The 19,035-nt window shown below is 39.9% G+C and overlaps 3 protein-coding genes across 3 annotated transcripts; 2 read left to right on the forward strand and 1 right to left on the reverse strand.

Annotated features, from left to right (window-relative positions):
• The first annotated feature begins 426 nt into the window (after nucleotides 1-426).
• LOC125310760 (melanoma inhibitory activity protein 2-like) lies at nucleotides 427-5,270 on the forward strand. The gene is made up of 15 exons (XM_048268434.1): nucleotides 427-602; nucleotides 922-978; nucleotides 1,099-1,120; nucleotides 1,252-1,334; nucleotides 1,563-1,640; nucleotides 1,763-1,852; nucleotides 1,936-1,998; nucleotides 2,288-2,377; nucleotides 3,378-3,440; nucleotides 3,580-3,699; nucleotides 4,106-4,141; nucleotides 4,254-4,321; nucleotides 4,534-4,631; nucleotides 4,826-4,872; nucleotides 5,098-5,270. Exons 1-15 carry the CDS (start codon nucleotides 549-551, stop codon nucleotides 5,176-5,178), a joined length of 1,050 nt encoding a protein of 349 aa, XP_048124391.1. The 5' UTR covers nucleotides 427-548; the 3' UTR covers nucleotides 5,179-5,270.
• A 2,206-nt stretch (nucleotides 5,271-7,476) lies between these two features.
• glipr1a (GLI pathogenesis-related 1a) lies at nucleotides 7,477-10,039 on the reverse strand. The gene is made up of 6 exons (XM_048268354.1): nucleotides 9,739-10,039; nucleotides 9,113-9,370; nucleotides 8,834-8,949; nucleotides 8,475-8,563; nucleotides 8,342-8,368; nucleotides 7,477-8,230 (listed from the first exon to the last, which is right to left on the reverse strand). Exons 1-6 carry the CDS (start codon nucleotides 9,922-9,924, stop codon nucleotides 8,076-8,078), a joined length of 831 nt encoding a protein of 276 aa, XP_048124311.1. The 5' UTR covers nucleotides 9,925-10,039; the 3' UTR covers nucleotides 7,477-8,075.
• Nucleotides 10,040-13,556: 3,517 nt separating this feature from the next.
• Nucleotides 13,557-16,637, forward strand: LOC125310592 (zinc finger MYM-type protein 1). Its single transcript, XM_048268174.1, has one exon. The coding sequence runs from the start codon at nucleotides 14,335-14,337 to the stop codon at nucleotides 16,516-16,518; it is 2,184 nt and encodes a 727-aa protein (XP_048124131.1). The 5' UTR covers nucleotides 13,557-14,334; the 3' UTR covers nucleotides 16,519-16,637.
• The last annotated feature ends 2,398 nt before the right edge of the window (nucleotides 16,638-19,035 follow it).

Consider the following 19,035-nt stretch of genomic DNA (forward strand, 5'->3'; position numbering starts at 1 on the left):
GGAAAAGTCTGAAATTTATTTGGGAAAAGGGCAAAGGATTGATCTAACCTTGAACCTGGAATTTCACTGAGGTTAACGTTTTGTTGGTTTACACCATATACTGACATGGCAATGCATTATAGCAAAGTCCCCTCTGTCTTTAGTACAATGAATAATTAAACTTTGTTTAAGCCAGCTAAAACGCCGACTACTGGGCAATAAATAAATATAATAGCATGTAGCCTTGACGATTGTCTCCATAATTTCACTTTGGGGATACATAAAGTTATCTATCTGCAACAGGTTCTAGAATCTTTGGTCGGGATGCTTTGGGCAACCTCATTGTGACATCATTCGGTTGTGATCGCATATTATGACGCACATTGAGAATTCAGAATTTTAGCCGTAAATGCTTCACTTCAACTCAGTTGTAACTTGACACTTTTCGAGACGGTCGGCTTTTGTTATAAGCTTGCGCTAATAACCCACTGCAGTCAAGGCTGCCTTTTTTCAGACGGTGGTCTTTTGCGCCACCTGCTGTAATTCCCTTAGAATTTCTTCCAGTGCTGATGGAGACCAAGGGAACCATCGGATTTTGGTATTTTATGACATTCTCTCAGAGTGTAAGTCACCTCTCTGATTTAGTCTGGTTCAAGCGATCACACCTATTGAACTAGCCTACTTGTCACTGTCATAAGCAGTGTTATAGCTTCAGTAGATAATAGTACATTTTATTATATATTTTGATCTAAAAAGAGCATACAAAGCTATCCCTTTATACAGCTGAAATTAGGCTATGCAGGCCTATAGTCATTGTAGGTAGCCTACCTATGATCTGTATTATCTATTATTATGTATAATCTTTCTGAGAAACGGCAATGACCCAGTGCCATCCTTCTGTCTGTCTGCCTGTCTATGTGTATGTCCTTTCTGTCTTTGCAGCTGTTTTTTATGGCAGCCTTAGTACCTCTGCTATTCCTGTTGAAAACAGCAATTAATGTGAGTTTTCAGTAATGGTACCATCTTGAACAACAATATTTTAGCTTTTTTGTAGTTCAGTTGACCTAATCAGTGTTGACACCATGTCTTCAAGCTAACAAAGTCTTTCTATATCCACAGGGTGTACTGAAAGAACACAATGGTATGTTTGATATTGGTCATATACTCTAGAGCATCTAATTTTTACTCTTTATTTTAGGATATGGATTTGTTTTTTGCTTACAGTTACATTGTGTCTTAACCCTTTAAAATCCTTCTTTGTCTGCTCTCTAGGGTCTGGATCAAAACTGGATGATAGAGTGCTCCAACTCTTTGGGGAGAGCTATGAGGCACAGATAACAGAGATGCATTTAAAGGTATACCTATAGGTTTATGTCAGAGCTCCAGAGAAATAACCTTTTTAAGTGTTGTCATGTCCGATCCAGAGAAATTATGTCAACCTGTATACTTGTGTGTCATTATTGAATGTCATAAGTGGGTATGTTTTTTGTTGTTTGTTCAACCTTATCAGTCATCCTATTAGAAATCAACTCCATCTCATAATTACCAAACTTTGTCTATGTTCGTCAACCTTTCCTTTTCAGAATAAAAAAGTGCAAGACCATCTACAAAACTGTATGGATTCTCAGCTCTGCACAGAGCAGGAGAATGAGAAATTAAAGGTGAGTAGTGTCTTCATTTGACTTTCATTATTTGATTAAGCTATTCATACATTCAGGGTGAACACAGTGAATGCATCATGACTTTCTCTATTCTCCTCCGGGGTACTGTCTCCGTATTGCAGAGAGAAAACAAGGACATGAAAGAGAAAATCAAACTTCTCACTCAGACCTTATTGCAAGAGCAAGAAAATAACAGTCGCCTGAAGGAAATGGTAAGTTTATTTTGCAATTATGTTGTTTCACATTTGTTCACACATGATAGGCTAATTCACTGCCCATCCCCTGTGACTTACAGGCATCTAAGAACCAGCGAAAGATCCCATCTGCAAGATCTTTCATGATGGCAGTCTTCTCAATGGTTTGTTCAATCTAAGTTATTGGACTGTAGTACTCCTTTTACACCACATGTGTATAGCTTCCACGTTCTATTCTATTCTCTTCCTCTTCTCCGCTTCTCATCCCCCTTTTCCTTCTTATCACCCTGCCTGTTTCAGACAGGGCTGCTCAAACTCCCTGGCACTTTCACATTCATTCTCAGTGTTAAGTCTAAATAGACATGTGAATATATTTCCTCATGTTGTGAAATACAACTGAAATGTAAAATGTCAATTTGTCTTCTGAACATTTTGTTTCTTTCCTTTCTGTAGATCCTAGCCAGAAATAAAGTGCAAAAACTGCAGACAGATATCGAGTCCTACCAGAAAGACAACGCCAATCTAAGGAACCAGCTTAAAAGTGTGAGTTTAGATCAGTGGTCCCCAAACTTTTTCTTCCGAGGGCCAGCTCACTATGCCTGGCTCTAAGAGAGGGCCAGAGTATATCAACCATAAATAGCTTAGTGCTGTGAACAACAGCAGTCTACCTTAGTTGAATATTCCATTACATTTGCTAGCTGTGTTTATGTTGCCACCTATCAGTGTAAAATGTAGCTCAAATGAAATAATACTAATAAAAAGACTCAAGTTGTGAACAAGCAATATCCTACAAATAATTTAAAGTTATCAAACTATGAGAGTTTTATGAAGTGCTGGCAAACACATCTGAAATGACCACCATTCTAACTTTTACTCACCTGATGAGAACTTTGAACTCTGTATGAACATTTGAACGTGTGAATAAAAAATAGAAATAATTATCCCAGAAAGTCCCAGAAATATGACTTGAATAGAAGTTAGTTAGTTATTAACAAATAATTGATAAACTTTTAGAATACTTTGAGCACTGATGCTGTCAGCATAGGCCTCTTACATTGTTTGCAGGTAGGCCTACATTTCATTCCGTTTTCGATGGCAAACGTGAAACAGCGCCAAAACAACCACTAGTGGACAAAAGGACTATTACATGTGTACTGTTAAGACTCGCCATAGAGAATGAATGGGGAAATTACGGAGGTTATAGTTTGACGATGCCGTACTCCCGTGCGAGCCAGATGCTATATATACCACGGACATGTTTTGGGGGGCCACCTAAAATGAGTTGGCGGGCCGTAGTTTGGGGACCACTGGTTTAGATGGATACACTACATTTTGAGGAGCATTCTTGCTAAACCATATAATAAGAAAGAAAAACATAAAAAAAAACTATTATATTATTATTATTGCGAACAGTGTAATAGTCATGCAGTTACTGGAACAAATATGAAATTATATTACAATTGAACAATGGTAACAATGACAAATGTAGAATATTTTCATAGATGAATAAGACACTATTCACTACTCTCAATGTCCATTGTAGGTGCAGTCTGAAATGGAGCTCTGCCGGAGAGAGAATGCATCACTGAAGGACCAGGTTCAATATGTACGTTTTAACAGCTAGCCTACTGTACATGTTGTGATCTTTCAGCTGGCAATATATTGTATGAGTGCTGCTGTTGAACCTAACAATGTTAAAAAGAGAGAGAGGAGAGAGAGTAATGATGTATATCTTGCACCATTAGGCCACAATACAGATTGAAGTTGAGAGACGTCATCCGGAGCCCAAACTGACGGCTCTTCAGCACAAGATCCAAAAACTGGAGAAAGAGCTGGAAGGCAAAGAAGAGTCCTGCAAGACTCGGGTGAGTCCCTTCACCTTCCGTAACTTATGGTCCACTCACAGTTCATCAAAAAACAAAATTGAATGTCCGCACACTTGCTCCCGTTTTGCTTTTTCTTTAATTTAATTTCACCAAGTACTTGCAAGTGTGCGGACATTCAATTTTGTTTTTTGATTGTCTGACCCTTTTGTCCTGCACCTGCGTTTTGGATGTGCGCACCTCTACCTTAGCTACCACTCACAGTTCAGCCAACAGATGGGAAAGTTTGTTCGGAAAGAGGGGCGCTTATATTATGCTTTCATTAGTCACATTTATATTTATGAAAAATGTTGCTGCTGTCATTCTCATGTTAGCTGATACTGACGAAGAGACAAGTAGGTTTATTAAAATAGTTATTTTTCATAAATTGAGTGGTTTCTATTTACAGATGGCATCACTGGAAAAAACAGCACACAAGAGACTGGTATGAAATTTTGATCAACCATTATGTGACCCCATACCATAGTATAATAACATATTTGTAATCAATGTGCTAATCACTCAGATGAATGTTTTTTATGTTTTTGTTGACACAGATTAAGGCCTCATCTCTACAACGTGAGCTGAATGACAAGAAGGCAGAGGTCTTCTTTCTACATCATAGGTATGTATGGGCGTGTCTTACAATTACAATTCATGTTATTTTTTTATTGTTCTCTAATTTAAATTATGGCAAAATGTAACGTTCATGCACACACTGAAGCTATCATGTGGTGTGTGGGAGCATTGACCGAAACCTCAGAACGTGTGAAGCGGTTGTATAATATGATCCATGCAAAAATGGATTCTGGATCTCATTGTCTTCTCCGCATGCAGGCTTATGGACTTCATGGACTGGGTGGCTGAGCTGAGGGGAACACAGTTTGTGCCCCTGCCTCTCTACCCTCATAACCAGAAACCCTCCCACAAAAGAGGTGAGTTGTGGTCAGTGTGGGTTATTTGCCAGAAGTGAGCTCTCTTCAGATGTTTGACATTTAAGTGCACATTTTTGTTTAGCTAAGATGTGGAACACAATGTTTTTGAAGTGATCAACATGAGTGTATAAACATGTACACCTGAGCAAGTTGACTTGTGTGTGTTAACACTGGTTTCTGTTTCTTGTCTTTAGTGAGAGACGGCTGGAGGGATTTGCTGACTAAAAGCAGGCTTCAGTTGGTAGGTTAAACTGGAGCATGTCATACTGGTGTCAATGTTTGCGTGAATATATTCAGGATGTACAGTACAGTATTCTCAGAGCTTCTGCAATTGTTTCTTAGAATTTCACCATGTTTTCCCTATTTACATACATGTATCTTTGTATTTTATATCCCACTATAATCAGTCACCAACTCTGGACTCTCAGATTAATGCACCAGTTTTATTTTCTACTTCCAACCACAGATTCCTGAGGAACAAGGGGACTTTACCTCAGAGCTGGGCCCCAGAATGGCCTCAGTCAACCAGGCCAGCGTCTACCTCTGAATACCCCAGAATGGCCTCAGTCAACCAGGCCAGCTTCTACCTCTAAAGACCCAGAATGGCCTCAGTCAACCAGGCCAGCTTCTACCTCTGAATACCCCAGAATGGCCTCAGTCAACCAGGCCAGCGTCTACCTCTGAAGACCCTAGCAGTGCCCTTTGTCTTACTTTGATCTGCTCAGGGGCCTAAACAGAACATACTTTTTTTATTTATATTAAACCATCTTATTGACCCCAAGGCTGACCCTGTTGCTGTATAATGGACCAGCAATTAACTGTTTTAATGCACTTTACCTTTTCTTACAAAGTTCTTATTTTTCTGTTATTTCATACTCTTATTTTTAAAGCTGTCTTAAATGATGTACATACAATGAGTTGTACTATATATAATTGTCATATATATGTAAATGTGTATATAATGTACAGTATGTATGTAAATTATACATATGCAAACAAACATGCCCTATTTTGCCTTTCACAATGAAGAATCATGTAAAATATCTGATTGATAGTCCTTGTGCATTTGTAGATTCATAGATTACAGCGCTTTATGATTTAGAAAATAATGTTTTAATTGCTACCATGGATTGGATTGAATAGTCTTTAATGTCCCCTAAGGGCAGTTTGGTTCACAGCCAGTAGTCAGCAGAAACACACTCAACATAAAACATGAGATTTAACCTCTTCATAAACATATTCCATACTGATGGTCAATGCTTATGGTTATGGGATTTGGCAGACACTTTCCAAAACGACTTACAAATAAAATAATTCAATAGTTAAATTAACAATAAGACAAATAAAAATAAACAATGAAAACAAACAAATACTATAATATAAATCATAACTGACAGGCTCAAAACATACAACATAAAAAATGCTTAATTAACTAAGTGCAGGCTGAACATATGCTTTTAGACCTCTCTTGAAAGACCCAAAACTATCACAGGAACAGAGAGCACTGGGCAACTCATTCCACCAACAAGGAACCACTGAGGAAAAAAGTCTTTTGACCTAGCGTTTATGGCTGGTCGACACAACAGACGCTCATCAGAAGACCGCAGTGGGCGGTTGGGGAAGTACAGCTTCATCTGTATGTTAATCTGCCCTTAAACATTTTCTCTCTACTGATAATGGCCTACCAATGCATTGTTAAACAGGGAATTCCTTTAGCTATTTCACTTGACGATCAGATCTGTTCTGATATGAATTCTGATATTGAAGCTAAAGAAAAGGTTCTTTCACTCAAGGGACTATCCTGATAATTGGTTGGACACATCACTTAAAGTATACTTACTTCATTAAAATAAACAGAGGCGGACAGAGTACACAGCTTCATTACTTGAGTAAAAGTACAGATACCCTGCTAAATTTTACTCAAGTAAAAGTACAACAGTCAGATGTCTACTTAAGTAAAAGTACTGAAGTACTTGTTTTTAAAAGTACTTGAGTATCAAGAGTACAAGAGTAGCCTACATTTTCTAAATATTGCATTACTACTGCCACAGTGCTTACATTTATGTACAGAAACGTCCTACATGGAGTTATGAAAAAATGTAATGTTAATACCAAAGGAATTGAAAGTAAAATCAAGTCATTTTCATCTTTTTACCATGTTGCCAGGGATGGGCAGTATTTCTAATGCATGTATTTAAAATACGTATTTCAAATACAAAATACTATTTTGTAATTGAAACACTTAAAGCGAAAACTATCATTAACTTGTTCAGAAAATTGAAATAGTCTGGCGAGGTGGGGCCACAGGTTGGCACATTCCCAGGATGGACCTGCTGCGTCTTCATCCATTGTTTCATCCATGGTTTTGTCTCTTATCTAAATCTGACCATGGAGTTGACTTAGGCGGAAAGCTGAAGGTGATTGCACAATCCAATCACGTTTGAGAGGGAAACAATAAATTGAGGGTTTCCGAGATTTTTCTTTTTTCCTTTTTTTTTAGAAGTAGTAACAGGTACTCACGGTTATGGAAAGAAATGTAGTGGAGTAAAGAGTATAATATTTCCCTCTCAAATGTATTGAGTAAAGTCACCAAAAAAGATACTTGAGTAAAGTACAGATCCCTCAAAATTGTACTCAAGTACTGTACTCAAGTAAATGTACTCTGTTACTGTCCGGCTCTGAAAATAAATAACCTTACAATTTGGTTTCCAGGTAAAATGATAGATCATATATTTCCAAGCAAACAAAAAGACTGTCTATGATATTAAAAGTATTATTGACACCCATTGGCACATTATTGAAAGCGAGGAACAATTGAAAGAGCTAGATTCATGTGGAAACTGTACATCTTGCATTGTAAGATTTAATTATCCTAAACATTTTACACATGAACACACACTGAAAACATACAGGATTTAGTAATTTAGTACTTGTAGATGGGCTTTAGTAATTTCTCTTAATTTGTTCCCTGTCCATTTCTGTATGATAAAACTACACCAACATTATGAGCCAGAGTCTTGGAACATTTGAGTGCTATCAGGAGAATGATGATGCACCTGTGTCATAGCATTTTCAATCAGCCAGTCACTCTACTGTATCTCTGATCGACGAGGGCTGGGCATTGAGAGGGCTTCCCCTTGTGGAAGAGGCACTGATTCTAACAAGAAATCACTACAGTGAGAGGTTCTCTGGATCTTTAAGCTTTGACGAGATATGAAAATAATTTATCTATAGACTAGATAAACTAGATGTGAAGTGTTAAGTAGATATAGATAAGTTATCTATATCTACTTAACACTTCACATCTAGTTTTCATAAGAGCAAAAGGCACAGACCTTAGGGACAATTTTCAACTAACTGCTTTTGGCCAAATAAAGTCAGGGTGATCAGAACAGGACATCCTGTCATGAACCATTAAAGCCCCCAGCCTGTGCATTACGTGTGTCATTCATAGACAAATATGTTTGGGTATTGCATCTTGATTGTGTATGCGGAGGCGAAGATGAGCAGGAGAGCCACTGGCCTCAGGACGAGCACTGCCAGGCAGAAGGTGCCGCAGGTGGTCTTCTCCGGATCCCATTCTGGGCTCCAGTGGTAGCCTGAGCTCGGACAAAAACAACAACAATACACATTTTACCACTGACCACACAGAGAGTTAAGTTAAATTATATGTGCAAATGGTTGTGAAGGAAAATATATAGCCTACGTACGTCTGATTGCATCTCGGGTTGGGTCATCTGGAAAGGAATCACATGGGTGATGATGAGTGCAGATGAGTACGGAGTAATTATTGATTGATTATCTAATTCTGCACTGTGAGCTACAGTACATGACAGTACTTACGACAGAGTGAGCCGTCACATGTGTCAGTAGCAGCACATTTGCTGCATTTTCCTCCCGTTAGATATGGCTTCTCACCCTGAAAGTTCCCCCTGAGAGGAGAGGTTGAACTTCCTGAGGTCATTCCACCAAAGATCAGTGATAAAAATAAAGGTGTCGTGCAACATGATCCATTTAAGACTTACAACTCTGATGTGGCCCAAAAAAAGCCATGTGATGCACGTATGATACAGCTTATAATGCCTTTTTAAGGAAACATATGATGCACCAATGGGGTAACAGGCACATAGTCACATGGCCACAGAGCATTCCATATCGTTTCACTTGTTTTGGCATTCAGCTAGTTAGATGTGGTTACTTACGCTGGCGAGTAGTTGCACAAAAAATGGGCACTGGCATGACCTTCGCTAAAGCCTTTGACTCCATCAGGACAAATATGGACAGCACACCCAACTTTATAGCTGTCGGCCCACACCACCTGAACACACAAAATGAAGGTGACAAACACCAGAACTCATTTACTTTCTATGCAAACGTGAGTGAATACATTGACATAAGTGTGTGAGTGTCACTCTGCTGATACTTATTTCCTCACATTAGAGACTAATTACATCTAGCATTTTAGAGATCAGTCCATTTACCTGGGTATAGTGGCCACACGGTTTGCCTGGTGTGCAGTAGTTGTGGTCATAATTATAGTCTTTTAACTCGCCATCCACCCATGACTTCATGGCCTCCTCCACAGAGAAGGTGTTAGGTGGATATCCCGTCCAGAGATTCTCCCCCACAGATGGGAAGGTGGGGTGCACCTTCTTCACATCCTTCAGGTAAATATTGTGGTCAAAGACGCACATTCTTGCCCACGCTCTTGCCGTTATTGCCAGTGCTGCATCCCAAGTCTGAGACGAGACGGATATCTATTACATTCCATTCTATTTGATTCCATTTGCCTTATTGGTCATTATTGAAGTGTGATGCAGGTACAAAGCAAAAATTGCTCATTTGTTGAAATCATGACTTTCTGGAACATATAATTCTATCCATGTATTGTATGCTGATACTTAGTTTCACACAAAAGTTTACATGGGTTCATCATTTGTTTGTGAAATCTTTGACTATGCTAGATGTTCATTCAGATGTGAACTGTTTACAGAAGCACCTCTCCTATTTTGATGTTGTGGGGACAATTGCCCAGCCGTAACACCAGTGCCTGACTGACATGCAGAAACTGTGCAAGTTGTTGCAAAAGCTTTCGAGTTTGTCTTACCATATAGCGCATGTTGCCCGCTGCCGGTTTCACCCTAGACCGATTGAGGTTGTGGCTTTTCACACAGTCATCTATAAACTTTTCATCGGTGATGTCTGGCAGTGGCAGACCTGGTGTTGGCATCACCATGGCAGGGAACTCCATAACGATCATCAGACACACCACACCCATCCACCTCCCAGCCATGGTGCAAGTAGCTCCTACAACCTGCTTTTTATCTCTTGCTTCGTCCTCTTCTCTCCACCTTTGGCTATATTTTCACCATCTGACTAGATCTTTTCCTCTCTTTCGCTTTGCTGTTGCTTGAGAGTTTACAGTGTTACCGCTCTCTCAGTTTCTGACCAGGAAGGAAGTGAGTCAAAAAGCACTTCCACATTTTAAAACCGCTGAAGCTGGTGAAAGAGTCTCATTTTTTCCCGGATGTCTATTTCTTCTCTTCTCTTCTTACTCAGGGTGTGGAATCCATTACTATCTTTTTTTTATGAATAGCACAACTGAACTGAGGTAGATTTTCATTTTACAAGAAGTTCGTAGAAAGCACAGTGTATATCTATATCCAAAAAAAGTAAGAATGAGTCACAGTGTGAGAGACAGTGAGACACATTTTTAATTGTGTATTTGTTCTACTTTGATTGTATGTATCAAAAGTTCATGAGCAAATTACTAGCCACAAAAGCACAGACTTCTTGGAACTATATCTTCCACATGGCCTAGGAGAGTACTGAGGAGAATATTTTGACATCTTTTGGAGAAGGGGGATATTTGGAGGGGGTTGGGGGGGGGGATACCTGGAGGGGGCTTCATACACTCAGGTGGTCCCTCAGAAGTCATAAGGCAGAGTGGGATTTATGAATTCCAAATCTGGGAAATACCAGAGAATACCAAACAACTCAATTTTCCTTGTTTTCCAAAATGCCATTGCTTTCACCTATCTCACTCCACATTACAAGATACGAAGAGCAAGGTTATCTCTCGCCATCATACCTCACATGGGCTTCCTTCCAGCTCCTCATCAGATCTCTCCTCTGGACACAATGTTGTTGTGTCCCTTCTCTGTACACATCTGTCTGATTTGCTGTTGCCATTTTCTCATAACTTACAACTCTCTTTTTTTTGCTAAAATGTATGGGTTTAGGCTTAAGTGACAGGAAATTCACCTGGCAACACATCTTGCTTTCAACTACACACTCAAAACATCCTGTCTCTGTGAGGGGTGCAGAAATGTCATGTCTTGCATCCAATGTGCAAGCTCTAACTGAGTAATGCAGGCATGAGTGAGAGTGGAGGAGTTCGGTCATTGCTGAGGTGTTCTGTAATTATGTCATTTTAATGTAGCCCGAAATTATATTGGCCCTATTTTTTTTAAAAAAAGTTGTGGCGATTCAGACGGGTTTCTGCCCCACGAAAATGTATGGTCACGACACCAATGATTGTAACAGTCATTGCGCCGCATGCTTACTGCAAAATACACATTTGTAGCACAAAATCAATCGCCTGAAACTGCCTTTCCAGCGCAGGCAAACCGCTGGATAACCCCCTTCCGTCAAAATCCAAAGGAGGGATTTTGCACCGATAGGGGCGGTGTTACGCACTGCCCATTAAAATACATAGGGCAGGGAAGCGTTGTCCTTGCACGAAAAAAAGGCCTTTAAGGTAATGGCAGCACGTTTAATTCATTTATTTTCGTGATGACTTGGGAGACTGGGTTGACCAGGCCATCTTCTACCTAGAAAGTTATTATAAAAACATTAGCTAAAGTACATATCTCAGAAAACCTTAGTTATGAAGAAAGAAAGGGAGAGAAGAAACTGTCTCTAAATATCAGTTCACTAGTTCACATTCCAGAATTTGCATCAAGACATAATAGTGGTGGCAGGTAGACTGCGAATAAGTAACCTGACTGATTGAAGAAGGAGGCGTGGTAAATTCCGTCACGCTCCTCCCGAACTTTCGTTTGTAAACGCCATTTGGTGTTTGAGAATGGGGATGGGGTGAAATGATAGTCTGAATGTAACATTCACAAAAGCAGGGGCAAAAGCATCTTTTGGATGATGATAGATAATTGTAAAAGGATACTTAATGTCATGAGTATGTCTGCAGTGGTTAAAGTGGGATTTGGCAGGTGGGCAACCCCTAAAATCCAGTGTCGGTGCAATGGGGGAAAATGACTCACCGTTGGACAACATATATGAGTATCATGGTGTAGCAATACTTTTTGGACAAGAATTGCTAGCTTCTTGGTCACCTCTGTACATGCGAAAAATTAACTCACCATTTATTTTAACAATATCATTGCACTATATGAAAGAATATATTTATTATTAATTTATCTGAGGTGGCGGAACTGCTCCTCCCCGTTCCCCCCCACTTTAACCCCTGGGTATAGACCCTTTCAAGAGAGTTCCATTATCAGCATCATAGTTGGCCCCACAAGACTTCCTTTTTAACATTCCATATGTTATCTTGATGCAGAGGAAGTAGATTGGGGCCCAAATAGAATGTTCAAGCATTGTTTTTGTTTTTATTGTTGAAAGGGTCTATAGGGCCAGCTATGGATGGATTATAAAGAACAAGATGAATAATATGGGAATTGGTTCTCTGAACATCAGCCCAACTGTGACATATCCAGTAGTGCCTCCTTGAATATTAGAGGAATTGAAGGTGAATTTAGGACTGTTGGAGGAAAGTACACAAGTATAGAGTAAACAATATAACAGGAAAACACAAACAGTTTGTAAAGGTTTTTACAGACGCATACTGAGAAGAGAGTTGGAGTAGCCTATGTAATCCCTGAGGTGTAACGGACTGGCTGATGAACATGCAAAGAAAGCAACAGGAAAAAAACAACATAGACATGGATGTGAAATACAGTAAAGCAGAGGTTTAAAAGTTAAGGCTAGAACCATTCTAAAGTGGCAACATATAGGATACAAGGGAAAGTGAGAAAAGACACACATAACCAGGTCCAGACAGGAGGAAAATGTACTGACTAGGATGAGGCTAGGCCATACCAAGCTGAATAGTACACTGTTTGTGATGAAAAAATAAGTTGATGGAAACTGTGAGTATTGCCAGAGCCATATACCAGAAACCATAGAGCATGAATCGCTGTGTGGGGCCTGCACTTGCACTACTCCACTTGTACACTTGCACACTTTGCAACTTGTTGTTGTTGTCCTGTTGTCCTGAAAACACTTCTGAACACACTTCTGCTGCTTTTACATAACTTGCACCACTATGAAACTTGCATACTTAGGTCAAAAAAACTACCTCAGCCATTTATTGGCCTGACTTTTGCACTATTATATTGACTGTCTACTGTATGCACAATTGCACAATTTCAACCAAAATTTTGCTGCTCTTATTTCTTCATTGTATGTGCCTTCTTATTTACTTTTTATATTGTTTACTTGAATGTTATGTTTTTCTGTGGACCTAATTGGTAAAATATGTCTTGTCTCCACCGTGGGATAGTGGGAAACGTAAATTTCGATCTCTTTGTATGTCTTGACATGTGAAGAAACTGACAATAAAGCAGACTTTGACTTTGACTTTGAAGTAGGCCTATACTTCACTGTCATTAATATCATCAGGCAAGGCAACTGCTTGTTACTCAGTTGGAAGCAAATAATGCGTCTTTAGATATTAAGACTTTATTGCAAAGACATTGATGTGTCTTTCTTTTTTGAAACTTTATTTTGTTTGTTTGTTATTCAGTAGGCAATAGTCAGTGACTCCTGTTCCACACTCCAGCCCAGTGGTGGCGGTAATGCACAAGAAATAGTTGCCAACCGCCAATAAAACAAGAAAAAGAAGAAGACAAAGAAAAAGAAGAAACTCTTATGCTCGTGTATTCCTGTTGGATTTGCTGTTTCTGGCCTGTGTTTTTGGACTTGTGATTTTGCCTGAACCTTTTTGGAGACCTTTGCTTGGACTTTATTACCGACCTACCTATTCTGACCTGCTTCTGACACTTGCCTTGCCTAGCCTAGCTGCTGCTACCTGTGTACCGCGAACTCTGCCTACTTTTGCCATTTTATGATTATTGGCTGAGCCTTACCTGTACCTCTGCGGCAGAGGCGATTTCTTTAAGACTGCAAGGGAAGTTCGGCTTCCCTTAAAATGTAAAAAAATGAATGGTCAAATAACAATTAGCATGTGATGGCAGGTCGACTCGATTTACTTCTCGTACATTCCCGTTCAGTGCATTTCCCTGCTGAAGCCTGGCGTCCATGGGCTGCTTTGAACAGTTTTGTCAGTGCTTCGAAACTAACGTTATCTGCTAGACGGAATGCTGCGATTATGGGGAGTAGGTTGGTCTGGACGCCGGGCTCTGTGTGATGGTTGGATCTGTCGAAAGACTGCATCTCCATTTGATTGACAGCGATGTTGTAGGCTATAAAAAGTCGCCGAAGCTGCTCGAGCTTAGTCCCATCGCATACATACACCACATTCCTTGTTTCTGTTTAACCTAATCTTTCACATTTCCTCCTTCGAGTGTATATCTTTAGTTCATTCATTCATTCATTCATTCATTCATAGGGTAGGAGCGTCGTAGGGGTGAACTAGCCAGCTAAACACTGGCAACTGCACACGATGGCAGACGATGCTAATATTGTCGACCTGATTTTGGCGAAGCCATTTGAAAGTCTTCCTTACGAGGAGCAACTTAGAATTAAACAGCAGGGCAGATCAACACCTAAGATTCATTTAGTGCAAAAGTTAGGGAAAAGAAACCGGTCTTTTCAGTTCTCCTGGTATGACAAAGTTAGCTGGCTGACTGGAAGTGCTGTGACACAGAAAATGTACTGTTGGCCATGCCTCTTAATGAAACCGTCTCACGGATGTGTTGTTTGGTCAAAGGTGGGGTTTGGAGATCTGTCTAACTTTGACAGGGCATATAAAAGGCATGAAAAGAGCAATGAACATGTGAGTGCATGTGCAAGATTATGTTGCATAGGCAGGATCATCAAGGTTGAGCATGCAATTAATATTTGTGTTCAAGTGGCTGAACATAATGAAACAGTCAAACAAAACAGGGCCTTTCTAAACCGCCTTATTGATGTGGCATCCTTGCTTGGCCGGCAGGAGCTGTCATTTAGGGGACATGATGAGAGTAATGAATCATCCAACAAAGGGAATTACAGGGAGTTCATAGACACATTAGCTAAATATGACTCCGTCCTGTCCACACAATTCGAGTCCTCAACTGTGTTTTCAGGTATGTCCCATACTATTCAAAATGACTTGATCGCTGCTCTTGCAGCCACTGTTTCTGATGAGATCAGAGATGAAATTCAGGATGCTCCCTTTTTTGGATGGCAGGTGGATGAAACAACTGATTTATCCTGCCCTGCCCAACTCTCTGTCATTGTTCGCTATGTGGATAGTGCAGGTACAATTCAGGAGCGCTTTATTGGATATTTGGATGTTTCTGGGGGGCGAGATGCTCAGTCTGTTTTTGATGTATTAAATGAGAACATGCAGGGCTACAATTTCAAGGATAAGCTTGTGGCACAAACCTATGATGGGGCTGCTGTCATGGCTTCAGCTCTCAATGGTCTGCAGGCCAAAGTGAAAGCAATAGCCCCCAGTGCAATGTTTGTGCACTGCTATGCACACAGACTGAATCTGGTGCTGTCACAGGGGGCTAAATGCTTGCCTGAGTGCAGAATTTTTTTTGCATCACTATCTGGGTTTACCACATTTTTTTCAAAATCCACAAAGAGGACCTCTTTTCTGGAGTCTGCAGGCTGTTCAAAGTTTCCCAGAAATGCTTCTCAATGGAATTTCACATCACGGATAGTGAGCACTGTGGCAAATAATTATGATTGCCTCTTGCAGATATTTGATAACATCATTGCAGATACGACAATGGATGATGATACACTGGATTGTGCCAAAGGCTTTGTGAGGAAACTGGAGGATTTTGAGTTTGTGTTCATGTTGTACACATATGAACAAATCTTCTCTGAGACTGATGTGGCCTTTGATATTGTCCAGCAGAGGGCTATGGATGTTCTTTACTGCAAGAAAATAATTGAGTCTCTAATTGCATTTGTCAAAGAGAAGAGGTCAGAGGGGGCTTTCCAAGCTGTTTATGCCAAAGCAGCAGATCTCACATCAGACCCACGAGACGAGCCCACGAGAAAGTGCCGTCTGACCCAATTGCAGGATCCCCAAGAGCGCTACAGAAATCTGTATATGGCCGTCCTTGATAACATCGTGGAGCAGATTTCTCAACGTTTTTCAAATTTGGAAAATATGCTCTTCTTAGAATTAGTCAATCCGGGGAAATTTGATGACATGAGACAAGTGTTTCCAGAGAAGGCCTTCCAAAGTGTCCTGAAAAGTTATGGCCATCACTTTGATTCAGGGAGACTGAGGTCTGAACTTCAAGTCCTGTATTCAGATCAGGACTTGCAGGGTAACAGGGGAAAGCTGTGTGATTACTTGGTGTTCCTTAAATACATGGAGTTGGACAGTGCAATGCCTCAGCTTTACAAACTGTTCTCATTAGTGGCAACAATTGGAGCTACATCTGCAGGTGTAGAAAGGAGCTTCTGTTTAAAGCGGCTCAAGTCCTACACCTGTAACACAATGGGCCAAGGCTGTTTAAGCAGCCTAGCTCTGCTGGCCATTGAGAGGACACTGGTCAAATCGCTGGAAAAGACGCCTACTTGGTACGACAGGGTCACAGATAATTTTCTTGAAAAAGAACATAGGGAGGAATTTACGTATAAAGAAATGGACAATTTGTATGATGTAGGCCTAAAATGAGCTTCCCCTCTTTGAAAGACCAGCCACTGCTTTGCTGTGCTTTTTTTTAATATTTTCTGAGTTGATGCTGCCTACCAAGTGGTCTATTTGTGTTTAGCATTAAAACCTACATAACCTACTCTCTGCCTCTGAGTCTGCTTTTTTTTTTCACAGTTTCTTACCTGACCTCACCGGCCCTGACATTTTTTTAATTTAACTTTTCTCAATCAAAATGACACAACTGCAATTTTATTGATATTACCTGAAACACAATTAAATACCATGACTTATTAATGATTTCAAAAATGGAGATATAGTGTTTTGGAATCAAACTCTTACTTTAGAGGGAGGAGGGGGAATACCTGGAGGGGGCTTTACTAATTCCAAATCTGGGAAAAAAACAGAATGAAATACTCCCACTGCTAAAAACTCCCATACATTTATTGTGTGCTGCAACGTTTCGACCTGGCTGGGAGACCAAGAGGGGGGTTTATTAATTCCAAATATGGGGAAAAAAGAGGATCCATCCATCTACTTCCATTTGCCCCCCACCTCGCCGGTGGGGATGTGCACACTACTACAACTATATAAAAACCAGAGAATACCAAACAACTTATTCATTGTTTTACAAAATGCCTATGTTGTTCACCTATCTCACTCCATAAGACCAGAGACTTTCTAATGAGGAGACACAGCACTCAAAAAATACTCCATAGAAATGCATGGGGCTAGTTTGTCACGCCAATATGGCCGTTGTCTACACATATCCCACCCCTTCCTCTGCAAAACGTCGACATGTGAATACATTGAGCCAATCATGTGGTGTGATGTGAATACATTGAGCCAATCATATGGTGTGTTGTGAAGACATCGTGCCAATCATGTGTTGTGATCTCGCTGCTGGAGCAAGATTGGTGTCGTGAAGCCTTGCGCACGTGCAGTTCGACCCAAAGACAGTGCCCATAAATCGTTGGTATATGGCCGCCGAGTGGAGGGACTTGCCTAAAAGGACTTTGATAAGACCCTCCAAGAGCAAGGTTATTTCTTGCCATCATACCTCACATGGGTTCCCTTTCAGCTCCTCATCAGATCTCTCTCTGCCTCTAATGTTGTTGTGGTCCCCTTCTCTGTACCTACACATCTGTCTGACTTGCTGTTGCCATTTTCTCACAACTCTATTAGTTTCACTAAAATGTATGGGTTTAGGCCTAAGTGACAGGAAATTCACCTGGCAACACATCTTGCTTCCAACTACACACTCAAACATCCCTCTGTGAGGGGTGCAGAAATATCATGTCTTGCGTCCAATGTGCAAGCTCTAACTGAATAATGCAGGCATGAAGGTGAAAGTGGGGGAGTTCGGTCATTGCTGAGGTGTTCTGTGTGTTTACCTACAAGATAATAAATACATAGGCAACCGGACGTTGAGTTCCATAAACAGTGGAAATATAAGTCTTATATTTTACATGTACAATACATAATAATAAAAGTGTTGTGGAAGTATTACACGTTTACTGTTTAATAGAGAATCTGCGGGACAAGGCAAACCGAAATGGTCACAGTTAGGCTAGCCTATGTCTTTTCAAGTTCATTATTGGGGATGCGCCAGCGTCTTTTTAGTACAGCGGCTAAGCACCGGAATCGTTCAGTTTTTGCAGAAAGCATGAAACTTGGCACAGTTATACTACTGCCCCAGTGATCAAAAATTGAAATGGACCCCAACACATAGCGCCCCCTAGTGGCCGACATCTTGAATTTAAATATGGCTACCATTCTTAATAGAATTGTTGATACAACTTCAAAATTAAACAAGATAAAAAAGTATTTTAAGTTCTAACACTCAATTGTTAGGGTCAAGGAAGCTATTGACAGGATTTCCAAACAAACTTGATGTTTTTGCCATTTTGAAATCCAATATGGAGGATACCAAATGTGAAAATATAGACCATCTCTATTGTTATTCATGATAGAAATATCATTCAAAAACAATTTAAAAGTTTGAACAGTCATTTTATCACATGACAACCTCAATAATATACAAGGCATCAAGTATAATCTGGTAAGATTCCAATATGGCCACTATGTGTAAGAAAATAAGCCAATTATTCTATATCTTGGTTAATTGAAGTAACTACCTACATCATCAATACATTCTTATTCTATCTTCTTCTCTTTCTGAGCAAACCTTAACTCTTACTTACTATACACTGCTCAAAAAAATATACACTTTAAAAAATAAAACACATCCGATTTCAATGGGGAAAAAACATCATGCTGGATATCTACATTACATTAGGCTGACACATTTTTAGCTAAAGCGCCTTACAACCTGGTAAACAGTTTAATGCTTTTAAAACAATTCTCTCAACAATCCTAGAACAATTTAAAACAATTCAAAAAAGTAGAGTACAATAGGGAAGAGTGCATAAGTGAGTACTGTTTTTATACAGTCAAGTCAGGTGGTAAGTTCTAGAATTAGCTAGTTGTAAATAGTGCTACGAGAGAAGATATTCTCTGAAGAGCTGGGTCTTCAGGAGT

The sequence above is a fragment of the Alosa alosa genome, chromosome 17 (assembly GCF_017589495.1).
Source record: "Alosa alosa isolate M-15738 ecotype Scorff River chromosome 17, AALO_Geno_1.1, whole genome shotgun sequence".
NCBI classification, from domain to species: Eukaryota; Metazoa; Chordata; class Actinopteri; order Clupeiformes; family Clupeidae; genus Alosa; species Alosa alosa.